We start from the raw sequence: 22,996 nt of genomic DNA on the forward strand, positions 1-22,996 counted from the left end.
ACTAGATTGGCCCTGTGTACAGAATCCCATTTACGGTGCATCGAGTTAATGAAGAGTCACGAGATTTAAGACCCGTCTCAGTGGATTTCCCAGAGTTACTTGGCCACAGCAAAACATCTGCTTCCTGTATGGGAATGGGACTAATTCTGTCCCCCCCCCACACACACACACACACACTCACACTCACACACACACACACACACACACACACCCTCGGGCTTACCCTGCACTCTTAGGGCTCTTGCTTTCTTTTCACAAGGCCGTCCAATCATAATAAACTTTGGAAAGTCCACTAATGAGATTCAGGGCAGCCCTGGAGACTGCCTCCCAGTGCATGCCTGAGCACCTACATTGTGTTTTTCCACACGGGGAACAAAGAGAACATTACACTCTTGCAGGAGAGATCTCTCTTGCTCAGAAAGGACAGGCTCTAACTACTGAGCCTCCCATGGGTCAAGCCTCAAGAGACCCAGAGACAAAGTTGTGTGTGCGTCAATACTACTTGCCAAAAAAGAAAAAAAGAAAAGGTGAACTTGTTCACTATGTGCTGTGCATTAATACGGCTTTTCCTGCCAAAGACCATCCTGAAGATGTTTTTTTTTCTTCCAAAGAAGTGTAATGTATACATCTATGGTCAGGTCCCAAGCATTCTTCACCGGCATGACTCTAGCGCAAAGTTTGCAAATTTATTTTGAGATATCCACTTTATGGCTCACTTTCAGGGTTTTAAACCCAAAAATATTTCCAATAGTGCGACGTGACATTATTCTTATCATAACGCCGGTTCGAATCCCACTGGGAACGGTGCGAGTAGAACTGGATGGGTTAACCATGCAATAACTTGCTATAGAATTCATTCAATACAAAGTTTTGCTTTTTGGTTTTGCTTCAGTATTTTTATGTGATATCAATTCAACACCAAATTAGTTTTTTATGAAAATGTCAACCAAAATCAAACACTGTAATAGGCTCAACAAATTAACAATAGGCTGAATAGGTATTTGATGCAAAGGCATAAGCATCAGCAGAAGTCTGATTTACAATCTAGTTGTATTTGATTACAGTGTTTTCTAAAGTAATTCTGATGGTTTATCGTTCTTGTCGTCACAAACCGTGTTTATCTTCGCAGCAAGGGAACCCCTATTTAATGTAGTCTGTTTGTACAGTAGTGACCAAAAGTGATGTCTGGATGGGATTGGTCTGGGGATTTGTTTTTAATGACTGTACAAGTTTGATTAAACCGTCAAAATAGGAGGAGAATATTTAACAGTTTTAAATATTTTAAATATGAGGGAAGAACAAATCACTAAACTTGGTTATGGTATTTGTTTGACAAAATTATTTAGCAAAAATAAAAAGATTAAAATAGAGCTACAGGTTTTATTTTACTATAAAAAAACAAAAAGCACACATTGACTACAACATAATCAGTTATTCATATTTTGTTGGTTCTCTCTTGTTTTTGCATGTTCATAATTTTCTTTGTGACACCCTGGCCAAAAATATGTCAGTACAATTTGGCGTTTCATTGCGTTATCACAAATTAAACAATTGACTCTAGCCCAACTAGGCAATATGCTTACAAAATCTTTAACACATTTTTAATAATTTGAATAAAGGGTGAAGATGTCAATTTTCCTAGACCGGATGTCACTTTTGGCCACTACTGTATACAGACTTTACTGCTTAACGTAAAAGTTTATGCTTATAATGCACATAAATTCAGTAATCTAACTGAGAGCAAAACTTTTACCCTTCGCTTTAAAGAAAAATGAAATAAACAATATTCAAGCACTGTTAGTATCATGTCACATTGTGATCTTAATCATTGTCCACTGTGTTTTTGTTTCTAGAAGCATTTTTGTTGCAACAATAAATTGCTCTGGAACGGCTCCACCCCCACAGCTCCCGCCCCCCTCTTCATGACGGCGTTTAAACGACCCCTGAATCCAAACCAGGCCTACATTATCCAGGCCTGTCCTCCAGGCCTGTTGTTTATTCCTTCTTGAAGGCACTTGATTAATAACCAAGATATCGGTCTGATTTGCAACTCCTGAGGGGTGACAGAGGGAGGGCGTCAACACTCTGGACCGAGGTCTGAAATTTCTTTGCCCCTCCTGTAAAAGTATAGGACATATGAGCTTCAGGGTTGATACTTGTGGAGACAATTAGGCTCATATCCCACAGGCATCTCTGACTACAACCATGAGTTTTCCATTACTTCTCATGAATGGCTTTGGTAAATCAAGCATTACTTTGAAATTCATTTTTGATTAATCTGATCATGTTTACAATTTAAATCTCCAATTATATGTTTATATAAAACTGAATTAATGTGTGACCACTTCAGTGTGTTTATAGAATGAAAGCCTCTGTTGGCTCTTTTTAGTTAATCAAAAACATACAACACGACCAGCGTAGTCTGATTGCGAAGGAATGATTCTTATAATTCAGTTCTTTTTAGTCAATAGTCAAGTCAAGTCACCTTTAATTCGACGCTTTTTTTTAATGCAGATTGTTTCAAAGCAGCTTTACAGTGATAACAGGAAATTAATGCAACAAAGATTGTTTTGGCTGTACAGCAGCTCTAGAAGAAATCATTGTCTTAAGTAAGTTCAGCATTGATTCATTTCTGTTGTAAAAATGATCTAAATCTAAATTCTAAGATATTCGCAATAATAAATACATATAAATAGTGCTGTCATATTGATTAATCGCATCAAACATAAAAGTTTGTAAATATATAATATATATACACAAACTTTTATGTTTGATGCGATTCATTGTTTATTCCTTAAAAGTAAAAGGAACCAAAATGACAAGGAATCATAACTGAAATTCAGATTCCTTTATGATTCCCATCTCTATTACTGAACTGACTGTTCATATATTGGCAATAGTAGTACATCAAATTCTTATTCAATTCAATCTTAGAGGATCAACACTCTAGCAGTGCTGGACTTGCATGTTGTTGTCACAAATTACTTTCTTTTGCACTTTAAAGCATCTGATTAAAGTGAAGTTCTTCATAACTGCATTTTTCGTCTGCAAGTGTACAGCTTGTAAGAAGGGTTTCCTATAAAAGACGAAATAAGAAGTCTTCTTTCCAGTGCTCCAGCTGGGACTCATTACAAACACAGTGCTAATTCATCCCAGTGCCCAAGGTTTGACACTGTTGGCCATGCCCAGCAGGTTCTGAGGTGGGATCAGAGGTCCTGACCTGTCCTTTGCCCTCCAAAAGACCCCCTTGCCTCTATGCTCTTGGTAACAGCAACACTGTTGATTCAATTAGAACCGGAGGAACGTAGCAAGACCCTGGACAAAAGGTTCAGCGCAATGCGGACTGTTCATGGAAGAGCCAGCGAGGCAAAAGGACCTTCTATCAGACATCCATCACTGCACAAATGCACAAATGTTCCATCACCATGGAGAAGCCAAATGGGATGACGGGGAAGAAGAGGTGGGGTGAAGATGGACAAAGAAGACATTCTTTTATTATTTATTTTTTTCTTAAGGAGGGATCCTACTGGACCCCAGCAGTGTGACACAGAGTGAATCAGCTGAGAAGGTTGAGTGACTGCCAATGAAGGGATTTCCACTGACACAGCATTTCATTAGGTAAACAGTGAAGGATAAGCAAGAGTAATAGTCTGAGGGTCGTGCGCTTCGTTTTTCTACACTGTGCACCACTGAAAAGACTTTAAACTTTGTAATTAGTCAGAGAATATGATGCAGTTATGTAGTCTATAAGCAAAATTAAATCCATTTAACAAATTTTCTCATTTTGCATGCAATTAAGTGTAAGTTGACTATATAAAAAGAACTTAAAAGTAGCGAACGATGCCTTCCCAGCTAACAAAAATATGCTCTATAAGAACGTTTTACTTACATTCCCATTAAGTTGTGAAAACGTTAATTCTGATTGTTCTCAGAACAATCTAAACAAAGAGATTTTTTTTATTGTGTGAACATTAACCAGGTCTACACCAGACACGAGCGGTGCGGTGCGAAGCAACAAAAGCAAACAGAACTCATTAAAATCAGGGAGGCTGTCGACAAATAATGCGGTGACAAATTCCTGACTAGAAATTGATGGGACAAACGGATTTGGAACGCTAGTTTTGTCGCGTCCAGTGGACTGCCTCGTCAAGCTGTTGTGCCACGACGCAACAACTGCCACAACTGGCATAGACAGTGAAAAGCAAACATTCCATTTTATCATTTAGCAAACATTATGGAAAAGTTACTTTTGAATGTTCTTGGAACGTTCTGAAACAATAACATTTAAAGGGGCTATATGTAGAATTCAGAAACCCTTGTTATTAGCGACACCGGTGGCCGTTAAGTGAACTGCAGCCAGCAACTTACTGCTCGTGCTCGCACTCGTAACTTCGAAAAGACTGAATGTAATTCAAGGCCCCAATATACTTTTATATCGTTTTTCATTGAACAAAGTCTGTTCAAGTTTGGAAAGATGTATTTTCAATACAGTACATCATCGAGCAGACTGTAAACCTGTTGCATTGTTCTGATCTGCATCAAAATAATTATGACATCCATTATACTAAATACTGATTAAATGTGTTCATAAATCTCATTAAATCGTGTACCAATGCAGTAAACATTAGACCTTCATCACCTCAAAGCATGTTCATAATGAACTGCGATGCACAGACTTCAGGTCGTGCCTTTCCTGGCCCCAGAGCAACTCTCAAATCCTCTTGATATCCCTCTACGCTACACTCCCCCCCTCATTTAATCAAGCAGAGGAATTACCAGGGGAAGTGATTAGGTACAGGTCTTTAGTTTTTTCTCTTTCTTTTTAAAAGCGTAATCCTTTCAGCATAGTAAAAAGAAAAACTCAACAGATATCCCGGCATTGTGCCCCACTTTCTCTCTCTTTTACAAAGAGGCTGCTGCATGGTTCTCTTTTGAAATGAGAGTGGCAAATTAAAAGTTATTGTTTGCCACTTTTAAAAGCATTTTCTTTCCCCACCCACCCCTCAACCCCTGGTCCACGTCTGGGATTTGTCCTGCTGAACATCTTGGCAATTTATGTAGAAGACAAAAGGGTAAAGGTTGTAACCCATTTTTCCTGTCAATCAAGATGTTAAACAGTGCTCTGATGGCCTGACTTTATGACATTATAAAAAGATTCTCAGCTGCTCTAGTAAAATACGGCTTTTGAACCGAACAATAAACACTTTATTTTATTTTATTTTTTAGCAAGCAAGTGTCCAACATGCAAACTCCAAAACTATCCTTTGTACAACTGTGAAATGTACACTACCAAAAACTTTGGACACATATGAATGAATAATATAAAAGTTTTTTTTATTATTATTATTCTTAATTTACTTAATAAGATGTTCAGTTGGTCTAGTAAAATATGGCTACAGAGATGCTTTTGAACTGAACAAGATTAATTAAAAAATTAAATAAATAACATTTGTTTTAGCAGCTAAGTGAATCCCATACTGTTTAAAAACAATCCTTTGTACATTTGTAACACGTAGACCATAGCAAAAGTTTAGACACACTTGAATGTGTCCGATATAAATATTTTTTTCTTTATTATTATTATTTTTAAATGTTTAAAATCTTTTTTTTTCTTTTTTTTGATTCTTAAATATTTTATTTTATTTTATTATTTTATTTTGAATTTCTTTTTAGCAGCTAAATATAGCATGTGAATTCCAGTTTAAAAACCATCCTTTGCAACTGTACACAGTGTACAATATGAATAAATTATCAGAATGGGAACTCCAATATCATCTCACTTTGAAGAACTTATAATATATTCCTGATTTGCATAATATTTTTGGTCAGTACATAATTCCCATAATTCCATGTGTTATTTCATAGGTTCGAGCATTTTACATTATTCTAAATATCCAAAAAAAGAAAAGAAAAAAAAGAATCCATCTAAACATTTATTTGGTCATGTACACCAATCTTAACAAAATATAATATACCACCTTACTAAAAAAAAAAAAAAAAACACCTTAAAGATCACACTGTTTTTTGATTGACACTACCGCTGATCTTACAATGTTTCACAATTCCACCACAGTACATTTAATAAGGTTTAATGAGCAGGCTTGTTAAGGCATCAGAGTAAGTCGTACACTTAAAGCAGTGGAGTGTTATGGTGGGATTTTGTGTTCCTCTCGCTGCATTCACAGACCAGCTGCAGCTCGTCTCAGTGGCTCGAGTTCCCATAGTTCCATTAATCCCCCAGCAGCACTTGAGGAACACACACACACACACACACACACACACACACACACACACACACACACACACACACACACACACACACACACACACACACACACACACACACACACACACACACACACACACACACACACACACACACACACACACACACACACACACACACAGGAGGCAGAGAGGAGTGGGTGGGTTGTATTGTCCTAGTCTAGTTTATCATTTATATGCTCTTCTGTGAGATATTAATGCAATAGCCAAAGAAATGCAGAACAGCTTTTTCATCAGGCATTTCAAAGCAGTATCCCACGCATCTGTTCATCCTAACAGGGGGATCTGCCTTCCATCAGGCACTGACTATATATATATACAGTAGGCAACATCTGAAGTGAATCAAAACCTTTTATTAAAGTTATACATGAATTTTGAACAATACCCGTTCTTGTCTTAGGACAACTTTGATTCACTTTTTTGATCCACTTCAAATGTTTACTACTGTATATAGCATTTTTATATATAGATTTTTAAGCCAAGCCCTTCATTTAAAACATACTCTCTTCACTGTAATACAGTACTGAAAAAAATGTGTTGGCCTGCATTACAACGATAAGAATTTTGGGGGAAATGTGCTTTATTTTTATTATACAAATAAATTAAAGTGAATTTACTTTAAATTAAAATTAAATGCAATTATAATGAAAATAATGCAAAGCCTTGCAAAGTATTTTAATGGTCTTAAAACAGACTTAATTTATGCAACATATAATTTTCTATATAGTTTAACTTATATTTATGTAATTTATTATTTTTATCCTGTTTTGTCCTTTAAATTTGGGGTGAACTCAGTGTTATTTTAGTTTGAATAATATTTTGAATTAGCTTTTATTTTTATATTTTTAGTTTTTATGTTAATTTTAGTGCATTTGTCTTTTATTTTTTATATTGCTATTAAGATAATCTTATATTTAATTAATCGATAATTTTAGTGCTTCTACAAACTAATTTCAGGTTATTGCCAAAGCAACATTTCTTTTTTTTTTTTTTATGTAAGTTTTATTTGTATTTTATTTTATTTCAATTATTAATAATAATAATAATAATAATAATAATGGGTGAAATATGATCCAGATATTATTTGACAGTTTTTTACTTTTTATCTTGCGATAAAGATTACGGAGCCCCACACAAGACATGCAGACAAAATATATATATATATATATATATATCATGGCCACAAATTAGGAATTCATTCCCACGACTTATTAATTCGTGCCTTCGTTTTGATTTAACTAAAACTAGGGAACGAATTATTATGTTGTGTGCACAATTTACTTAAAACAAGGAAACGAATAGTGAACATGCTGACGTAGTAAGTCTTAGGACCTAATTGTTCATTTGTGGCCACAATATACATTTTTTTCTCTGCATGTCATGTGGTGGGCTCCGTCAAAACCTGTAATGCAAAAATACTGCAGAGAGCAAGTCCATCCTAAACCACCAAAAGTAAAGTGAAGTGAAGATGTGTATGTGCTGGATGTTTGTTTGAATGTGCTGTGGGACAGAAGGTGTGTTTGAAGTTGTCCTGCAGACTCTCTTCCACTAACCCTTTCATGACATGGCAGGAGAAGTGAGACAGCTGGCGCTCAGGCTGAGGGCGTTTATTTACCTCCACCGGCAGCAAAGGAAAAGCGCTCCACAAAAGAGGGCTCATGAATGGCCTCTCACTGGGGAAGCCTTCCTAAAGTTCTTTATGTGGGTCTTCCATTTAAGCACGGCACTTTTTGTTTGTTTCTTATAACAGCAGAAGCTTTTGGGACATATAACCGAGAGCGCATGACCTTACACACTAGGTCTGACAGGAAAAGAGGGAAAAATGCAAACAAGCTGCAAAATAACAGACTGGCATTCATAAACAGAAAAAAAGAGCATTAGTTGTGTTTTGTGTTTCTGAGATATTGACATTATGGGATAGTTGTGCAACATAATAAATGACGTAACAGAGTCTTGTGACTGACATGTTTTTCTTCGATGATTCTTCTGCAACATGAGTGTCATCTAGATTCTTTGTTTCTATGCTGAATTCATCTTTAGTATTTGATTTCCTACTTCCATAGAAACCTTTTCTCTCAAATATATGTCAAAACAATTGTTCAGGATATTTAAACAGTTTAAAAATATATTTAATCTGTGCTAAGATCATTTGAAATGTTTTCTTATATGTTCTAGTACTTTTTCTACAGTTTCTGTGATGGTATTTTCTAAGAACATTTCTAAGTCATTTTCTTTACTATTATTTAAACGCAACATTGGTGGATTGAAGCATCAATCTCTTTTGAAAATGAACAAAAAACGAAATGTTTTGGGTAACTTTTGGGTAGTGCTAAGAAACAAAATACATATCAGATATTATAGGGTGTCAGACAAATGGGTGTATGTTTATTGTTATATTGCATTCATTCTTTTTGGACATTTATTAAAATCCGTCATTCATTCAAAAAGCACCCTTTTTTTTATCCTTCTTTTATTTGAATGCATATAAATTCATCCAGAATTGTGCAGTAAATAAACAAGGACGGTACACAGAAAGCTGTACCGACTTTTAAACACAAAACTTGGGTTAACTGAAGTACCAGCTGTAAAGAGTTCTCAGATTAATTTAAGTGGACAAGATCATTCAAATGAAACTTTTATGATGAAATATTTTTGAGCTTTCACTCTAAAAAACTGACAAAGGTTGCCCTCTTCTGGTGGAATCAAAAATATTTTCTTTTTTTTACTTCACCAGTAAGAGATAACTGTTACATTCCCAAACATTAAACATATTTCTAAACTAAAAAGAGCTGTTTTTCTTCAAATAAATAATCAGATGTGTCATTACTAAATAACAGATTTAGATCGCTTGTTTGAGGAAACTGTAAATATGAACTGTCCCAAATATGGAGAAATAATTTACATTTACAATAACAGTAGAAAAGCATCTATATATCTAACATTTTTACATCTAAGTTTTTTTAATGTCTTATCAAACCAAAGTAAAATGGCCAAAATATGTAAAGTGACCTGAATCTGATATACAGTATAATGTGTAATAATTCAGAAGTTACAAAATGTCACATTTATGAAAATATGCTTTCATGATTATCTGTTTCAGTAATTTAGTTTGCAATAAGAAGTGCTGAAGTATTCAGAATATTTCCAAACACGTCATGACTGTATTTAAAGTGAAAAAAATATGTATAGAAATGTGTGGGAACTGTCTCACTGAAATATAACTTGAAACTGCTTTATATCAAAAATAATGTTGTAAACATGTAGAATCTATGTCCATCTAATTCACACTGACAAAGTTTTAAATGAAGAAACATTCGTGTTCATGGCTCATTAGTCCACCCTAGAGTTTCTGAATTACAACTTGGAATTTACCTATAAAGAACAGAAAAATGATTTACAAAGGCAGTGAAGACAGTTGCAGTCTCAGTAACAGTGTCAAATCACACTTTATCAGTGGATACACATCCAAATAGTATAACCAAATGTATTATAATTATTTATCTGTTTGTTTAATCATTCATATATTTAGTTACTAAGAGTTCAAATGGTTAGGAATATATAAGGTTGATTATAAGGTTAGCATAGACTTACATGATGGCATTATAGAGACCTCTGCGGTCACTACACCCTCCAAGCCCAGGTTAGAGAGAGCGCCCCGAATCATCCCACAGGAAAAGGCCAAGTACTGCAGAGAGGACATATATAGATCTATTTATATTTCACTTCTTATGGTTTAAAATGATAGACTAAATAAAATAAATGTCAGAAGAATATGATATAGTATGAATGGGCCTAAATATCATTCTCACTTTTGGTGCCTCCTCAAGGTATTGCTTTCCACTGGAAAACTGAGTAAGTAGTGAAAATTTATTATCCTGCAAGACATATGTGCCCTAGAACAAAGCCAGAGAAAATAAATTACAATAACACTACATGTGTTGCCACGTATTAAAATGCCCCTATTATGCTATGTTAAAGGTTACCAATTTTGTTTTGGAGTCTCTTAAAATAGGTTTACATTCTTTCAAGGTCAAAAAACACTTTGATTTTCTCATAATATACATTGCAGCATCACCTCTTTTCTCACAGTGTCTGAAAGGCTTGATAAAGAATTAGTTCTTTCTAAACCCCGCCTTTTGGAGAGTCTACTCTGCTCTGATTGGTCAGATGGCTCAGTCTGTTGTGATTGGTCTACTCTGCTCTGATTGGTCAGATGGCCCGGTCTGTTGTGATTGGTCTACTCTGCTCTGATTGGTCAGATGGCTCAGTATGTTGTGATTGGTCTACTCTGCTCTGATTGGTCAGATGGCTCAGTATGTTGTGATTGGTCTACTCTGCTCTGATTAGTCAGATGGCTCAGTCTGTTGTGATTGGTCAACTCTGCTCTGATTGGTCAGATGGCTCAGTATGTTGTGATTGGTCTACTCTGCTCTGATTGGTCAGATGGCTCAGTCTGTTGTGATTGGTCAACTCTGCTCTGATTGGTCAGATGGCTCAGTCTGTTGTGATTGGTCAACTCTGCTCTGATTGGTCAGATGGCTCAGTATGTTGTGATTGGTCTACTCTGCTCTGATTGGTCAGATGGCTCAGTCTGTTGTGATTGGTCAACTCTGCTCTGATTGGTCAGATGGCTCAGTCTGTTGTGATTGGTCAACTCTGCTCTGATTGGTCAGATGGCTCAGTATGTTGTGATTGGTCTACTCTGCTCTGATTGGTCAGATGGCTCAGTCTGTTGTGATTGGTCTACCGGTCACAACCTGTGTCAGAAACAACACGCCCATTATCACATCTGAATTTCAGCTCTTCCTCAACACTTGATACAGTGATACGAACAGTAATGATGAAGTCGGTTTCACTGTATCAATTCGAGCCTGAATCCTTATCCTTTAGAAGTCCATGCAAAGTGGATTTGCTTTGGCAGCATTAAAAAACAGCATCTTCTCCACATGTTGACGACACAAACCAAACCCTTTCAGGCCTCAGCTAGAACTACAGTGTTTGAGGGAGGAGCAAAGTACTGTAGCATTGTTTACAGGCAGCCAATGAAGTCCATAGGCTGGCATTATGCAAATTTGTTACAAAACTACGTAGGTTTGTGCAGGAAGTAAGACTGGAATTACTGACGACTTGTTTCAGGCAGTTCTGAATCAATACTTTCTTTTTAGAGACAATGACCCCCCCTATCATGCTCTTTACAACTTTGCAGACCTTTTATCTTCACAAACAGCTATATTACACACTACATGAAAGGTAATATCATAATAGGGCACTTTAAATACATTATTGAACCTTCAGACCTGATGGTTAGTCCTCAAGTTGTCGATTTGTTTTTTGAAGACGGTGCTCCAGAAGTCTTTACAGAGGAACTTCATAACGTCCAGGTCATCTTTGAAACTGGGGCAGTCTTTTGTAAACCTTCTCAAAAACATATGCAAAATCATGCCATCATTAGATTTATAAACTCTGGATTCCCCCAAAAAATAAATAATAGATTGTAGTGCATGTAAAAACAACGTGGGTTGCACTTTATTTTACAGTATGTGCACTTACGTGTACTTACAGTGTACTTACCTAAGAAAGTACTGGGTAAACATGGGTTACGGTTAGGTTTAGGGGTTGGTTCAGGGTTAGTACCTAGTTATAGCACTATAATAAGTAGGCTACATTAATAAGTACATAGTATGTACATGGGGAACAGGACAGAAAATAAAGTGCTACCACAACGTGTATCTGTATAACATAGTAACTCTGTACATCAGAATACCTTTCAATCAGTCCTTGTCCAACTCTGAAGCCCATTGCCTCTAGAGTAGATACACACGTCACTCTCTCCTTAACAAAAACAAATCAGAACATGATACAAATACAAAAGACACAATGCTATAACAAATCATCATTAAAGCATAGGAAAAAAATATGACTGGACATTTTGTAGACAGCAATGTAAGATAGTACCCTATCAATGTCCTCCCGGGTCGCATGCTCCTTGTACACGTGAGAAACAATCTCCATGTGGAGGAATTCAAACAGAGCGTCATCTGCCATATCTGAAAGAGAACATCCATGGAAAGTTCCTCAAACATCTGGAAACACTCTTACAGAAAAACTGCCATTTCTGGGTTTAACCCATTCAGGGCCACAGGCAAACTGAAGTGGCTCTACCACTCTTTTTTCCACCGGAGAATTTTTTTTTAAACGACTAGAGATGTTTTAAAAACAACTGGCATAGAAGTATACAATCTGAGAAATTGTTTTTGACAACTTGCTGGATAATGTGTCACGTGTGGATGTTTAATGGGAGAAATAGGGGGTCTGTGGACGAAAAGAAACCCAGTAAAAATAAGATTAAACTAAATAAATAAATAGATCAAATACACAAATAATACATCTACTGTAACAGAACAGTACTATAGTGAGTAGAAAAAAGACTATAAAATAGATTTAACATTATATACATTTTTTATATATAAACTTGTATACATAACGTTATACATTAGACCTTTACAGAAGCTGTCTTCAATGCATGTGTTGTTTATGTGAATTAATTAAATGATGTATGTCATCAATACCGATGTCTGCAAGCTTACTGCTAAAAGTCTGCTTTATACATAAAGCAAAAAATCCTAAAAATGCATTAAAATGCTCATAATCTGTATGATTGAGGTAAAGACAGCTGCTCAGCTAATGTTACTGCACCTCAACAATAGAACTGTAAATGTGCTAAACCTATTGACGATAAATATGATATGGCATTAACATAAACACACGTTTTAAAGTACTTACTCCTTGCACGTTTCTTCAGTAATCAAATAAAAATACATTTATGAAAAACACCCCCAGATGCACAAAATCCGTCTTCACTTCTTCAGTATAGTATCGCTGATACTGACAACCAATACTGCCACCTGCTGTTATGGAGAACTCCGATCCGACATCCGCGCTCACTCATTTAACCTTCAAATTACAATTTAATACTATCTCACTACCGTTTCAATGTATTTTTCATTAAATAAATGCAGCCTTGGTGAGCATTAGATACTTCTATCAAAAACATCGTAATGAACAGCGTATATATATATATATATATATATATATATATATATATATATATATATATATATATATATATATATATATATATAGCCTATATATATTAGCATTTACCTATTTATGTAATAAATAGATCTTATAATATATCATTTTAAAGCAACCTAATGATACATTTGTTACATATTATTATTAGTTTATTATATAACTAATAAATAATATATAACAGATTTATCATTAGGTTGTTTTACTAAATAATGCCAAAATATCTGCCAATTATAGTCAATTTCAAAAGCTACGTAAAATAAGTTGCTCTACTTAAGTACATTTAAATGTGGATTTAAAAAAAAAAATGTAGGCTACTACCACTTTTGTATGTTTTTAGCCAGACACTGACTTTTGGGACATTTTTCTGGCACAAAACCCATACTTGAACGTAAATGTGACTTCTCAGTACCCTGATGTACACTAGTGAGAAAGTTCTGATTTCTTTGTTTCTAATTTCCAATATTTCATTAGAAATGTTTCTAATGTTTCATTTCTAATGCCAGTGCCATTACAACTAATCCAACCCTGATTTATTTTGCATGTGAAAAATATCATGACACATTTCAGTGAAATATTACTTTATAATAAGAGGCAAGCAGTTATTGAAATGAACAGACTTATAAGTTCATACTAAACCACATATGAGTTGACATTAGACATAACATACACTCTTTTGTTAAAATCAGTCTTAAAGCGTGTCCCAAACATAATTGGAAGAAATTCATACTTTTGCACATCTTTACGCTTACCACCAATGACCTTTTTTTTCTCGGATAATGCAAGATGATTACAGACATAAAGCTACCTTGGTCCGAACTGCAATTTCAAAAGTTACTTACCATCTAAGATTCACATTGAGTGTTAGTTCGCAAACAAACCAAAGTAAATAAATAATAGCAATAAGTCTATTGTTCTATTTCTCCAAAGTGTTACTGATTAAAACATCAGAGCACTGAATATAATACTTTCCTATGAAACTGAAAAAACAAAACAAAAAAATGCACATGTTGATGTTTCAGATATTGCATCAGACAAGCAACATCCTAAAACATCTACAGGACAAAAGACTTGTGGTGGTGTTCCTACCGAATGCATAACGTCCCAATTACATGAACATCACTCAATCGTGCTTACACAATCCATTCTGCACAACAGCGTTCTTGGTTGAGGATGAAATCTCTAAAGAAGGTGGGCTAGAAGTGCTTTCTTTACAGCCCTTCATGGTTTGAGAAGTCTCAATGTTACTGCCCGATTGAGAAGGTGACCTTTTGTGGACTTCCACGAGAGAGACCTTCCAAGGAGAAGCTGTTGGTTCAATTTTGGGCATGAGGAACATGGGACATGGCTCAAGAGTCTGCGTTTGAGCTTCATGCACGTTCGGACTAACTGAAGAGTCCGTCTCTGGGGAATCGAGCTTGGGTTGGTGGTTCCTGGTGAAATTGGAGAGCTGCTCCAGGACCTGGATCTGGCGGTCCATCATTCCCAGCATGCTGCAGTGGAAAGCTCTCTGCTCGGCCAGCTGTTCTCCAAGCCGGTGGTTCAGGATGGTGAGCTGCTGGAGGATGAGGCTGCTGGTCTCCTCAGAAGTTCCTGCTCAGATGAAACAAGAAAAACTGTGACTCATGAGGTCATTAGGGGTGTGTTCACACTTGGCATGTTTGGTTCGATTAAAACAAACCCTGGTGTGATTGCTCTGCTAGTGCTGCTCATTTGAATAAGTGTGAACGCTTCCATCCAAAAAGATGGGTCTCAGTCTGCTTCCAAACGAACTCTGGTGCGGTTCAACTGAAATATGAACGCAACACAGACCAAAGACACCTAAACGAACCAAAAACGGGACATGATGTCAAAAGATGCGACCCTAAGAAGGACAGAATGCTCAAGCATACCTGTCTTTTCTAGCCATAGTTCGGTACAGACATCAGAACCGCGTCTCCTCGAAGCAGATCTTCATTTGAGTGTGTGTGTGTGTGTGACGGAGGGATTCCTGCTGCTGTTTTGACTACTTTACACATTTTATATGCTCTTCACGAGTTCTCAGCTGGTCAAAATACCATTATATGCAGGCTACGTACATAAGACACGCAGATATCCCAGCACACAGCATTGTTTTGAATGTTCGGTAAGTTCCGTCACGAAATATACGTAATAAAAGCCGACCAATCAGGTTGTGAACATATCCCTATGCCTTTAGGTTCGGTGTTAAAATGCCAATGTGAATGCTAAGTGGACCAGGACTAAATGTTTTTTTTTGGTTAGGACCAAACGAACCAAACAACAAGTGTGAACACACCCTTAGTTTGTTGTACCACACAGAATTGAACCAGTATGTCACCTGGGAAATCGTCGTGGCCGCAGTCGGCGGCGTCTCTTGTACTTTCTGTACTGTTGGGAGTGCACAGGGATGGTGGTTCGGTCTTCACTGCATAGAGGTATTCTCCTGACAAGCCCAGGGTCATTACTTCATCTGGTCCTACAGCCCAGCTTGGAGGCTCAGAACCAGCCATGTCATCTGGATTCAGGCTCTCGTCAACATCAGGTTCAAGTTTAGACATGCTCTCAGGATCACAGTTCGGGATTATGCCTTCGGGGATTACGCCTTCGGGCCAAGGACCTGAAACAGGAGACAAACAGGACCAATCCTCATCTCGTACAGTGATCACAATTAAAATGGACACTAATATAAGGAGCAACTCTAGAGAGACTCCAATGACATTTAAAGCGATACGCCGCCCAAAAATGAATAAAGGTCTGGAACAACATGAAGGTGAGTAAGTAAAAATGTTTTGGTTGGAATATCAAAACTGTATCAAAGTCCGTGTGCAAACGGGAAGTCTAACCGATATGATACTGTTGCAAACTACAAAAACATGAATTTGTGAAAACGGTGACGTCACATGCATGCGTATTATGTGTTCAGTCTATAGGCACATAGTGTTTCTTTACAAAGTGACATCGCCATCTACTGGCCTGGTATGAATAATACAGTGTTTTTAGATGTTTTTGTGGATTCATTTGACAAATTTGTTGTCTGTATGCGAAACACGCAAAGGAAAAAAAAATATTTTTAGAACACCGATGACATGTAAACGTACCCTTGGTGTTATTCCAAAAACAGGGTTGGGAAATGCTGGTCTAATTATTGCCCTGAAAACAAGGCAATAATACCAAGAACCTGATCAAATTAAAGGAATAGTTCACCCAAAAATGAAAATTCTGTCATCATTGACTCTCCCTCATGTTGTTCCAAACCTGTATGACTTTCATTACTCTGCAGAACACAAAAGAAGATATTCTGAAGAATGTTGTCAACCAAACATGGTTACCACCAACTTCCATTATATGGACACAAAGACATTTCTCAAGATATCTTCTTTTATGTTCCGCATAAGAAAAAAAAGTCATGTGGATTTGTAATGAGGATGAATAACATGAGGATAAATAAATGATAACATCATTTTCTTTTTTGGGAGAACTCTCCCTTTAATATATTGTATAAGACCATAATTCTCAATTGGAAGGTCATGAAGTACAAATAATAAAATGTAACTAAACATATAATTGTGCAAAATTACTATAAATGATTAAGCATCAACTTATAATTGAGAGCATAAAACGGTTCTCATATCTTTTTTATGACGTCAAAGGATGCATGTTAAGGCTGTGAGGAGGTGTGACATGCCGCCATGCATAACAACTATGAACAAACCTGGATAAAGTAAGAAAATACGACTGGGTGGCCACATGTTCTAAGGTAAAAATGTAATAGTTTACCCAAAACTGAATATTCTGCCATCATTTATACACCAAAACACAGGTGGCTTTATTTCTCCTGTGAAACTCTTTTTGTGTTCCACATACAGGCTCTTTCGACTACAAAGAAAGTAAACTGGGAAATATGCTAATTTGATACCAATGATGTCAAACCTGGTGCAACAAGTCTTGATGGACCATATTTAAATATATGTGAACATGAATGGGATTATCAGTGAATAACAACTTGCACCTCACACAAAATGGCATGACTTTAGAAGATTTGGAATAGAGTGCACTAATCATAAGGACCACTTTTGTGGCGTTTACATTGAGCCTGACAGCATCCAATTACATCCTCACATTCACTGTAAGGAGAAGAGCAGCATCAACATTCAGCATCCCATTCTAACATTAGTGTTCCACAAAACACGAGGGTCTGGAATGACATGAGGGTGATTAAAGGACAGAATTTTCATTTTTGGATTAACTATTCCTTTGCATATAGACAAATAAACTGCAAGTCATGCAAAAAGGTAATGGGCAGCAGTACTGTCATCCAGGTCTGCGAGTGACTGTCCGAGAAGGTCGTGACCATCCGTGAGGTTGTCCTCCCTGCTTCCCGTCTTTGGTCTGCGCACCAACATGTGATCCAGCATATGAAAGTAGCGGAAAGACTCTACGGCAGAGAGGCGTGCAGCTGGACTTCGGTAGCTGGCCAGTTTGATCTTACGGTACTTATGTTTAAGGCTCTTCCAGCGGTTACGGATCTGGGTGACGGTGAAGTGGATGCCCCGCTTTGCCAGACTCAGACGGAGGCGTCGGAAGAGGGATTCGTTGCGCTGGCGCTTCTTGTCCAGCTCGTGGACCAGACCCATCTGCTCTATGAGGGCCAGCATGGCAAACGTGTCCGGTTCTGTCCACCACTTGTTGGGCTTCTTCTCATTCAGGTTCATGGTGTCCTTCCTGTTTGAGGCCCCTAAACATGCAACCCACTTCAGAAAGAGGGCAGATTAATAAACTCGTTCAGATGATCTAACTCTCATTAGAGAGTAAAATGTATTTAAAAAGTGTATCATAAATTGATCATATGTTACATATCAAATGTATCATAAATTTAAAATGTATTTAAAAAGCATCATCATGAAATCAAAATAGACAATTCTTTTTATTTATGGAATATTGTAGTATTTTTTTTATTTTTATAAATGATTTATTCCTTTGACATCATTTTTTTTTTTATTATTCATGTGCCCTCATAATCTTTAATCAAAAAAGATTAAATACTCCCTCATGCAACAACATCTCTTCTCTTCTCTGATGATGTGTTTACTGGCGCGAGGGCAAAATATAATTAAAAAATATTAAACAAGGAAATATTATGATGTAAAAGAATAAGAAATATTTTAATATAAGGGGAAGTTCACACATAATGCACTGAACTGCTTTTTTTCTATGTAAATGTTTCATTTATCATTGTGTTTTCCATTTCGCGTATGGTGTTCCAAAAACGTGGCACTTTAAATAAATAAATAAATAAATAAATAAAATAAAAAACGTGTCTAGAAACCTTGCGTTTTTCTTCATTTTACTGTTTTAATGTGAGAATGGCCCATAGTTAAAAAAAATTTACACTGACCATGTAAAGACTTTCGTAAAAAGTGGAGCGTACCAAATACTCAAATCGGCATGAAACAGAAATTGCAATCGCATTTTTTGGTCTATTGTGATGTATATCTGAGTGAAACGACTTCTCAAAAGAGAGACAAAAATGTAGAGCGGAACTTAATTGTATCTATTGAAAATGTATTCGATTGTCGTTTGAAAATTGCTACAATCTCATGTGAGTGACAGGATGCTGGAGGGGAGGGATTATAATTGTCCAGCCCTCATGCCGGTGCACACCTCATAGATTATGAGGGCACATGAATTTAAAAATAATGATAATAATAAAATAATGACGTGCACAAATAAGTCAATTATAATAAACTCGTGTGTTCCATAAACAAACAAGCATTGTCCATTTTTATTTCATAAGATATTATTACATTTGTTTAAATATATATTTTTCTATTAAAAACTTGTGTCAATCATAACATTTGTAAAGGAAAAAAACAAAACAATTATTCATTTTGACTAGTGGTCTCAGATATTTGGACCCCAATGCAAGTCATTATTGTACGTTATACATAATTAGGTCTAGTCATTATTAAAACAAGTGAAATTCAGTATAAACCTCAACAGCAATAAGCATTCCCAGTCTACACAGACCTGTTAAGTTGTAGGCCTCCTGCACATACTGTAATGCAGAAGGGATTCATCGAAAACGCCTCCGCATCGACCGAAACGCGGTAAATTGGCGAAATGACAGGCTGCGTAAAAACATTCAGACAGTTGTTGATTGTGAAATATTTTGAATGGTATCAAGACACTGAGAACATCTGTTTACTTCATACTGTGCCTTTTCCCTCTTGGTTTCACATAGAAATAGAACCAGTGGGTAGAATGACCATTAGCATGAAACATGAAATCTGACAGAGGCAGACATTAGCGGTCCGAATGATGTTTCCAATTAATCAGATACGATAGTTGTACAATTATTATGACTCTTCATTGTGTATTTTTAATTGAACGGCATTTAAAAATAACAATAGTCGTTTTTCTAATGTTAATTATTGTCCAGAACGGTACATGTTGGTCATCCAGCCGGTGTTGTCATGTGATAATTGTTACTTTTCACAGCGCTGATTTGGATGGACCAATGACAGTCGTTTGTGAATATTTGATAATGAGTTTTGTAAATACTCGAGTACAGATTATTATGGTGGATTCTTGTTTTGTCTTTCATATAGGAATCTGTGGACTGAATATAATTTCATGATTAACGTTATACATTTAGGTGTACAAATGTCCACCATAAGACATAACAAACCCTGAGATTTGGATGGGGCACAATGATCTATTCTGCTTTCTGGGCCATCAAGCGCCCCCTGTTGGAAGTATCCTACTTTGATAGAAAACAGTACCCGTTAGCTTTGCTTTGCAGTGCGATTTCTGCTGCTCCCGCTTGTGGTTGAAGAATATTACATTGTGACCTCGTTACTGCCACCTTGTGTATCGGAGTAGTGTTGATATTCTCATAGAGGTTCAACATAAAAAAATAAAAAAATAAAAAGGCAAAATTTACAAACCAGTCATTCTCTAATGACAATAAGTGGGAAAGTTACTGAATGGAAACATTTAAAAATTACTATACACCAACTGTTACCATACTACACATACTTTTATAAAGATCCATTACTTAAGGGATAGTTCACCCAAAAATTTTTAAATCTTTTATCTTTTAAAAATCTTTTAAATCTGTTATTTACTCACACCTCATGCTCTTCCAAACCTGTAAGACTTTTGTTCATCTTCAAAACATAAATGAGGATATTTTTAATCTGAGAGCTTTCTTTCCCTCCATTGACAGTCAACGCAACTACCACTTTAAAGATTCAAAAAAAAAAAAAAAAAAAAAAAAAAAACATCATAAAACTAATCCATATTAATTGAGCAGTTTAGTCCAAATTTTCTAAAGATACATGATCACTTCATGAACAGATTGAATTTAGGCTTTTATTCACATATACATTGATCAGCGAAACATAAACAGAAGCTCAACCGAACCAGCTTGAAGCGCAAGAACAACCTCATTGGTTCTTGCTGAAGCTCATATGTGCTGCGTAACACGAGAATGAACCTCATTGGTTCTTACGGAAGCTCAAACGTGCTGCATAACACACGAGAATTAACCTCACTGGTTCTTACGGAAGCTCAAACGTGCTGTGTAACACGAGAATGAACCTCACTGGTTCTTACGGACGCACAAATGTGCTGCGTAACACGAGAATGAACCTCATTGGTTCTTACGGAAGCTCAAACGTGCTGCATAACACGAGAATTAACCTCACTGGTTCTTACGGAAGCTCAAACGTGCTGTGTAACACGAGAATGAACCTCACTGGTTCTTACGGACGCACAAATGTGCTGCGTAACACGAGAATGAACCTCATTGGTTCTTACGGAAGCTCAAACGTGCTGCGTAACACACGAGAATGAACCTCATTGGTTCTTGCTGAAGCTCAAATGTGCTGCGTAACACGAGAATGAACCTCACTGGTTCTTACGGAAGCTCAAATGTGCTGCGTAACACGAGAATGAACCTCACTGGTTCTTACGGAAGATCAAACGTGCTGCGTAACATGAGAATGAACCTCACTGGTTCTTACGGAAGCTCAAACGTGCTGCGTAACACGAGAATGAACCTCACTGGTTCTTACGGAAGCACAAACTTTCTGCATAACACGAGAATGAACCTCATTGGTTCTTACGGAAGATCAAACGTGCTGCGTAACACGAGAATGAACCTCATTGGTTCTTACGGAAGCTCAAATGTGCTGCGTAACACGAGAATGAACCTCATTGGTTCTTGCTGAAGCTCAAATGTGCTGCGTAACACGAGAATGAACCTCATTGGTTCTTACGGAAGCTCAAATGTGCTGCGTAACACGAGAATGAACCTCATTGGTTCTTACGGAAGCTCAAACGTGCTGCATAACGCGAGAATGAACCTCATTGGTTATTTCTGAAGCTCAAATGTGCTGCGTAACACGAGAATGAACCTCATTGGTTCTTACGGAAGCTCAAATGTGCTGCATAACGCGAGAATGAACCTCATTGGTTCTTACGGAAGCTCAAATGTGCTGCGTACCACGAGAATGAACCTCATTGGTTCTTGCTGAAGCTCAAATGTGCTGCGTAACACGAGAATGAACCTCATTGGTTCTTACGGAAGCTCAAATGTGCTGCGTAACACGAGAATGAACCTCATTGGTTCTTGCTGAAGCTCAAATGTGCTGCGTAACACGAGAATGAACCTCATTGGTTCTTACGGAAGCTCAAACGTGCTGCGTAACACGAGAATGAACCTCATTGGTTCTCACACATCAAGCAAACATGCTTGAGCTTATGTTTACCACAACTGTTGATGAAAGTTTAAATGTGAATAAAATCCTAAATTCAATCTGTTCATCATAAGTGATTGTGTATCTTCAGAAAATTTGGACTAAACCGCTCAATTCATATGAATTAGTTTTATGATCTCTTTATGAATTTTCGTAGCTGTCAATGGAGGGACAGAAATCTCTCTGATTTTAATAAAAACATCTTACTTTGTTTTCTGAAGATGAATGAAAGACTTATGGGTTTGGAACGACATGAGGGTATGTCATGGAACGACAATTAATGACAGAATTTTCATTTTTGGGTGAACTAACCCTTACAGTACTGAGTATGTATGCTGTGCACTAGGGGCGTCCCTAGTCCCTTTTTAGGAGGCCTTCTTCAACCCACCTAAAAAATTGTGATTAGCTCCGTAATCTGTTCACAAGTTCGTGATCACCTCAGTCCCCTTTATTCTGCGGCTCCTCCCTGTCTTTTAGTCAGTGTGTCAGCATGTTCTTCAGTCTGCAGCGGCAGCAGATGACAAGGTGTGTACTTTTATTGATAGATTATCATGGCGCCTAACATCTCTGCAGTTTTTTGTCATAAATACAGTTTACATAATGTGATGCTGGAGCAATATAAAAAAAAAAAAAAATAAATAAAAAAAAAAGTTTCCCATCCACTGTAAAGGTTTCGCTGTGTTCACACCCCTCATCACACTACAGTTGTAAATGTAACATGAAGACACTTTAGACAAGTTTTTTTATTTTTTTTATTAACATTTTTAAATTAAAACGTGTTGTTGTGGATGTGGCATTAGATTATCGTGCACAGACATTATTAAAGACAGTCACACTGTAAATCTGAACAACATTTG

General features: G+C 36.8%; 2 protein-coding genes across 2 annotated transcripts; both read right to left on the reverse strand.

Moving 5' to 3' along the window:
* Positions 1 to 8,640: 8,640 nt before the first annotated feature.
* Positions 8,641 to 13,169, reverse strand: trappc6bl (trafficking protein particle complex subunit 6B, like). Its single transcript, XM_082179016.1, has 7 exons — positions 13,069 to 13,169; positions 12,241 to 12,332; positions 12,050 to 12,117; positions 11,583 to 11,700; positions 10,095 to 10,178; positions 9,877 to 9,970; positions 8,641 to 9,657 (listed from the first exon to the last, which is right to left on the reverse strand). The coding sequence occupies exons 2-7, from the start codon at positions 12,328 to 12,330 to the stop codon at positions 9,626 to 9,628; spliced, it is 486 nt and encodes a 161-aa protein (XP_082035142.1). The 5' UTR covers positions 12,331 to 12,332; positions 13,069 to 13,169; the 3' UTR covers positions 8,641 to 9,625.
* A 772-nt stretch (positions 13,170 to 13,941) lies between these two features.
* On the reverse strand, positions 13,942 to 19,623 carry LOC309505631 (uncharacterized protein). The gene is made up of 4 exons (XM_082179043.1): positions 19,405 to 19,623; positions 17,687 to 18,128; positions 15,716 to 15,994; positions 13,942 to 14,970 (listed from the first exon to the last, which is right to left on the reverse strand). Exons 2-4 carry the CDS (start codon positions 18,087 to 18,089, stop codon positions 14,501 to 14,503), a joined length of 1,152 nt encoding a protein of 383 aa, XP_082035169.1. The 5' UTR covers positions 18,090 to 18,128; positions 19,405 to 19,623; the 3' UTR covers positions 13,942 to 14,500.
* Between the last annotated feature and the right edge of the window lie 3,373 nt (positions 19,624 to 22,996).

Source organism: Leuciscus leuciscus (assembly GCF_965113295.1).
Source record: "Leuciscus leuciscus genome assembly, chromosome: 9".
Taxonomy (NCBI): domain Eukaryota; kingdom Metazoa; phylum Chordata; class Actinopteri; order Cypriniformes; family Leuciscidae; genus Leuciscus; species Leuciscus leuciscus.